Source organism: Hipposideros armiger, unplaced genomic scaffold, assembly GCF_001890085.2.
Source record: "Hipposideros armiger isolate ML-2016 unplaced genomic scaffold, ASM189008v1 scaffold_362, whole genome shotgun sequence".
Lineage (NCBI taxonomy): Eukaryota > Metazoa > Chordata > Mammalia > Chiroptera > Hipposideridae > Hipposideros > Hipposideros armiger.
The window spans coordinates 1700945-1707659 of record NW_017731712.1 but is presented as its reverse complement, the minus strand read 5'-3'; the positions used below and the strand labels follow the sequence as shown (position 1 = coordinate 1707659).

The 6715-nt window shown below is 46.7% G+C and overlaps 1 protein-coding gene across 1 annotated transcript in view; it reads right to left on the bottom strand.

Moving 5' to 3' along the window:
• Positions 1–6420, bottom strand: part of LOC109393004 (zinc finger protein 501-like) — a 10444-nt gene extending 4024 nt beyond the window's left edge. Inside the window, exons 1-2 of the mRNA XM_019661823.1 lie at positions 6043–6420; positions 2612–4238 (exon numbers count right to left, since the gene is read on the bottom strand). Of these exons, the coding sequence (XP_019517368.1) occupies positions 2970–4163 (1194 nt within the window). The 5' untranslated portion in view covers positions 4164–4238; positions 6043–6420 and the 3' untranslated portion in view covers positions 2612–2969. The remainder of the gene's footprint in view (positions 1–2611; positions 4239–6042) is intronic.
• Between the last annotated feature and the right edge of the window lie 295 nt (positions 6421–6715).

Genomic DNA, 6715 nt, shown 5'->3' with positions numbered 1-6715 from the left:
TCTCACTGGTCTCCCTGCTTCCCGCCCTCTCTCATCCAGTGCAACCTCTACAGTGACCAGCTTGGTCTTTCTAAGATAGCGATCTTATCCTATCACTTCCTGTACATAGAACTACCAACAGCTTCCTCCTAGGGTGGGGAATGAAGTCTCTTATCAGCACAGTGTGGAGCCTTCATCAGGCCTGTTTCTTCTCCTGGTCTCGTTTCCTATCATATCAACCCAATTTGGTCACCAGGTACCCCAGCTCTCAGCATTAACCTGTCTGCATGACCAGTGTGGGCTTTAACACATAGAGGTGCCAGACTGAGTCTGAATGTGGGAACCTGAATAAAATACAGAAGCAACACGAGCCACCTGCAGATACCACAGCTGGGCCTCAAACCTGGGCTCTCTGATCTCAGGGCCCAAGCGCTAACCCACTGTATTACTTCACACTGACTTACACATACTTGGAAACACACCATGACAAAGGACAGATATATATAGCCAAGGTATGAAGACAGGTCTAGCCCAAAGAGATTCCGGAACTTCGAAGACTGTTCAGTAAAAATGTGTTCAGTTGGGTTGTGGAAGCGGCAACTAGGAAGCTGTGTCATTTTTAAAGAAAGTTTTTATTAAGCAGCAACTCTGTGCCAATCAGTCTGTTGGAGACTAGATACAAAGATGAATTAAACAAGGTCCTTGCCCTGAAGGAGCTGACAGTCTAGAGTGGTTCTCAACCTGTGGGTTGCGACCCCTTTAGGGGTCAAACAACCCTTTCACAGGGGTCGCCTAAGACCATCAGAAAGCAAAAAGATATTTACACTACGATTCATAACAGTAGCAAAATTAGTTATAGAGTAGCAACAAAAATAATTTTATGGTTGGGGGGTCACCACAACACGAGGAACTGTATTAAGGGGTCGCGGCATTAGGAAGGTTGAGAACCGCTGGGCTAGTAGAACACCTAACTGTAAAACAACGTGGTAAATACTGTAAGAATTATAGCAGGGCTGCGAAATCTTCAACAATGGAAAACTAGGGCAACAAAAAAAATGCTCAGGACGGGCCAGCCAAGTGGCTCAGCTGGTTAAGAGCTCGCTCAAGAATGCGAGCTTGAGCAACAGCGGTTCGATTCCCGGCCCGAGCTGAACAGCCACTGAGCTGCCAACAGGTGGCAGGATGGCTCAGCTAAAAAAAAAAAATGCTCAGGAGGAAGCATGTTGAACATTTTATTTTAGTAAGCAGCTGGATGCCAGAGAAGAGCGAAAACCCTAATAACAGTTATCTGGCTGGGCCACCCCTAAGACTGAGATCAGGAAACCAGTGAAATGTCCATTATAATGAAAAATCAGCAGCAGGAACCAGACACATAGCAAAGTAAATGGACAGTAAGACTGAACTAGAACTGACAAGTACCAAATGAGAAAGCTAAGATAAAAATTATAAAGGCACGCAGAGCAGGTCTCCCAAGTGCCACACAGGCCAGCGCCACCAGCTGTGTAGCTACTGCCCTCACAGTGAGTCTGGGTCCATAACAGTATTTGGTAGCTAAAGTTCCAGTTTGTCTTTCAGGGAACTGGCTCTGCTCCTGCTGACAAAGTGACGTTTTAAATGCCATTTCCACCTTTAACTCTGTCCCTAGTGAGTAGACCAGGGCATCGAGTTGGTGATGACCAGTGATAAAAAGCCACACTGTGCGAGAGCACAGAGAAGCGGGAAGCCAGAGCCCACATTTGATCTTTGGACCCAGTCTAACAAGAACCCAAGTCAGGGGCCGGCCGAGTGGCGCGATGGTTAAGAGCTGGCTTGGGACGCCAAAGGGCCCCGGTTCGGATCCCACATATGAGGGCCAGTGACACTGCCCTCTACAACTAAGATGCTGAACAACAGCTCAACCTGGAGCTGGGCTGCCGTGAGTCGCTGGCGACGGCGTAGGCTGCAGTCCCTGTGGCAGTGGGTTGCCATGGGCTACCGTGTGTAGCCAGCAGCCAGCGTGAGCGGCCAGCAGCCGCAGTGAGCGGCCGTCCAGAAGCCGGCGACTGATCTGCCTCACCCGGGAAGAGCGCAATGATGGTGCCAACTTGGGCCAGTGAAGCAACGTTCTCCACAACTAGACTGAAGAACAAAAGGACAGCAACTTGTCTGTTCCCCTTCCCCCAATTCCCCAGCATTGTTCCCATCCCCACAATTCCCCAATTAAAAAAAAAAAAGGAACCCAAGTCAGCTATGTTGATGGTGAGTTGAAACACAGTCTGAATGCCAAATTTCTTCATCTCTTTCACTAACACACATGGGGTGGCAGCAGTGAACATAAGTGGGTAGTAAGGTTAAGCTTGACTGAGAAGAGATGTGTAAAAACATGGTGGACTCTGGGTGACTGGGAAGACGCAGGCAGCTGTAAGATGTATTACGAATGCTAACAGACCACTGAACTTTGTAGATGGTCCAATCTTTGAGATGATCATATTGAAAGAACTTAACAGATGAATATATAAGCCAAATTGCCAATATGACATGATTCCCAGTGACATGTACTGTTATTCAAATTTACTCTCAGCCTGATGAACCACTGGTATTTTGGGCAGGCAGAGCAAAGAACTGAGAAATACGGATGAATATAATAATTGACCTGTTTTAATAATCAGAGTGAGGAATCCCAGAAATGACAAGTAAATTAGGTCCAGAGAGAAACTGATTCAGAAGCCCAGGGTGACGGCTATGCTACAAAATGGGTTACTGTTCACAGGTGAACATGGAGATGGAGTAGCAACCACACTTCCTCAGGATAGATGTAGGAAAGGGGATGTCATCCAGTGAAATTGCTGTTTACAACAACTATGAGAAATGCTGTTTTACTTCATCCCAGGAGAACAACATTCCTAGAGGTTATAATGGTGAGCAGGAGAGCAGGTGGCATGGGAAGAGACACAGGATCAAAAAGTGAGAGGTCCTGAAAGGATGACATAGTCCAGGAAACCATAAGATCATTAGGATGACTCCAAAGTGTGAAGCTGCTGGTGTCTGATCAGCATTGAACTGTTACCAAATGCTTTCCCACATTTATCACACCTAAAGGGTTTCTCTCCTGTATGTATTCTCTGATGCTGAGTGAGGTGAGTGCTCTGGCTAAAAGCTTTACCACATTCACTACAGTCATAGGGTTTTTCCCCAGTATGAATTCGTTGATGTTTAGTAAGGGAAGAATTTTCAGGGAAGCCCTTCCCACATGCATGGCACATATAGGGTTTTTCTCCAGTGTGAACCCTTTGATGCTGTGTAAAGGTTGAGTGGGCAGTGAATGCTTTCCCACATTCGTTACATTTATAAGGCTTTTCCCCAGTATGAGTTCTCTGATGTTGGGTAAGGTGTGTACTTCGTCTGAATGCCTTTCCACAATCATTACATTTATAGGGTTTCACTCCACTGTGAATTCTCTGGTGCTGTGTAAGAGATGAGATGTCCGTGAAGGCCTTCCCACAATGAATACACTCATAGGGTTTCTCTCCACTATGAATTCTTTGATGTTGAATAAAGGATGAGTAGTCACTGAAGCCTTTCCCACATTCGTTACATTTATAAGGTTTCTCCCCAGTATGAATTCTCTGATGTTGAATAAGAGATGAATTTACAATGAACGCTTTTTCACAAACTTTACACCTATAGGGTTTTCCTCCAGTGTGAGTTCTCTGATGTTCAGTAAGAGATGAACTCTGGCTAAAAGCTTTTTCACAGTCATCACATTTATAAGGTTTCTCACCGGTATGAATTCTTTGATGACGAATAAAGTTTGAACGGTCATTGAAATTTTTTCCACATTCACTACAATTATAACTTTTCTTTTTGTAATTTCTTTGCCGTTTAATTGGAGAGAAGTCCCATCTGGCACTTTTCCCAAATGAATCAAATATATGTGGTTTAGCTTCTGAGTAAGTAATATGCTGTGGATTAAGCTTAGCTCTTACATCAAAACTTCTCTCAAATACATTAAATTTGTGTACATTTTCCTCTAAAGATATTTCTTCCTGGGCAACTATTACTTGCTGAAAACCAGTGGTTTGGGCAAGAGATTTTTTTGAAATTTTACCTATAGCGTTCTTCCTTTGCTTTTCTACCTTGGCCTCATAGTCACAGGCTTCTTCAAATAAACATCCTTGGGACGCACCCCTTCTGAGCCTTTCCATGATGACAGTGATGGAGAAGCTCGCTCAAAAGTATACTCATGGTCTTCTCCTTGGTAAATGCTCTGGTCTTCAAATCTGAAAGGAATAAAAAAATATAAAAACATCTCTTTTTGTGTTGGGACAAGGAAAACTGCACTCAGGAGAAAGAAAATAACCCTTAATAAAATTAATTCGTATTAGAATATATAGTCTTGTAACATGGGAAAATAAGAGTCAGTGGAGCAGAGGTAAGTGTAGATAAAAGTGGTGGGAAAGAGGCCGGTCCAATAGGCAATGTCACAAAGACACTGAAAGCTAAAAAAAGAAAACCCAAATGCTTTAAAGATGTAAAATTTTAACCTTCTCATTTTAAGGAATGTTCCGTGATTAACCTAAAGGAACAGAGGTGAGCGACGCGACCGTCAGAGAGAGAACTCGGGCTCTGTGCACTGTACTGCCACAGTGATCCAGGACCTAAACAACCTAAATGAGACTGGACAGCGACCTCATCCAAATACAAACAGTGAGGGGATGTACAGCAATACTAGAAAACGTTCAACAAGAAGAAATGGCAGAGTGGCAGCCCGTGGAGGGAAGCTACTAAGGGAAGTAAAAACAACACCAAGAAAAACAACACAGAAAGGAGTAACAGCTGAATATTTCCAATTCTGAACAGCAGAATGGCAGGACTGAAGGCATTACCGAGAGCTTCTTGGACAACATTTAAGAGATTCCACTCCTGTTAAACATTCGCCCCTAACCTGCTTGCGTAGATTTATCCTCATCTGATGAGTGCCTCTAGAGACCTCGAGATCTCACAGGATCTCCACAACTCCTTCCTGAACTGACAGTAATATCAGAAACTTGGAATCTGGCTCATGGGAAAAGAAAACATACAATAAATTCAATACTGTGGTCACTTAAATTTAATATTTTGAAATTTTTAAAGCACTAGCACTATCAGTTCATAAAGAATATAATCGAGTCTCCCAACTCACTCACTGGGTCCTCCAACCAATGGAAAGAGAAGAAGATCCAACGCCAGAGCAGACAGACCAGCACTGAGAGGGGGTGTTATTCGATTGGCTGGAAAGTTAAGTATTAGCAACGTGAGCTAACACGAGTCAATGTTTGGGTCGCATGACTACCCAGAGGCAACAGCATTCTCAGCAATCATAAACACAGATGTCCTGGTACAAAGAGAGATGCTGAGGACAGGCACTGCAGACCTGTTCCTCTCTCCTTTTTAATAGAAAGTTCTGAGATTCTCAAATGAACGGGTCACTTATAATGTACGTAACTCAATACTTTGCTTCCTTAATTAAACATTTGCATAATCAGATCGCTTTCTGCACGTGTTAAGAAAAGAAAATCTTGGGCCGGCCAAGGGGCTAGTTGGTTAAGAGCTGGTTTGGGATGCCAGAGGGCCCCAGTTTGGATCCCACATGAGGGCCAGTGACACTGCCCTCTACAGCTAAAATGCTAAACAACAGCTCGACCTGGAGCTGGGCTGCCGTGAGTTGCCTGCAACTGCGTAGGCTGCAGCCCCTGCTGCAGTGGGTTGCCATGGGCTACCGTGTGTAGCCAGCAGCCAGCGTGAGCGGCCGTCCAGAAGCTGGCGACTGATCTGCCTCGCCCGGGAAGAGCGCAATGATGGTGCCAACTTGGGCCAGTGAAGCAACGTCCTCCACAACTAGACTGAAGAACAAAAGTACAGCAACTTGTCTGTTCCCCTCCCCCCAATTCCCTAATAAAAATCTTAACAAAAGAAAAAGAAAATCTTAGAAAGGTGTAGATTATAGTGTAAGGATAAATGCTAGCGCGCCACCAGTCCTCCAAAGAAACAGTTATTTCAAGTCAAATTCAGGGTCTCCAAGCCAACATTTCAGCAAAGATTTACCATGTGGGGGTCGCAGATTACACTTTGGTCCCTTGCACGAAAGCTGCGGTCACAGTGAGCGAGCTCTGGCTCGGCTCAGATTCCCCTTAAACAACCTTTTCCCAGGGCTCCTTTCTCCTTAGTTTCTCCTCTTCCTCTGCAAAGCGGGTTGCCGGGCCCTCGCAGCCTCTGCAGGACCCGGGGGTCCAGCCCGCGCCAGGCCCCGGCTCGGGGCGTCCGCAAGGCCGGCAGCTCTGCGCCGCGTCCAAGGCCACACCGACCTCGCGCGACTCCGGGCTCCTGCGGCGACCTGCCCACGGACCCCAGGCGTCTGGTCTGAGCGTCCTGGGTCCACGACCAGACGGTGAACTGCAACTCCCAGGAACCTCTGGGCGCGCCGCTTCCGCTTGCGTTCTCAGGGGCGCCTTTCCCCAGCACCCCCAAGGCGCTGAGCGGAGGGGGCGGGGCCGGAGCGTCTCAGCCAATCAGAGCCGCGCTCCGCAGTCTCCATGGTGATCGCCACCGCCCTCTCCGCTCCACGCTGCTGGAGCCTCTGAGCGCTGGTGGCGCCGCCCGCGGCCGCCCGCCGGGTCCCGCACACCCGGGAAGGAGACGTGTGAGCGATGCACACACATCGGAGGTCCTTCTTTGGATGCTGTTTCTGGCAAACCAATGATAAAAACACAGTTTTGAG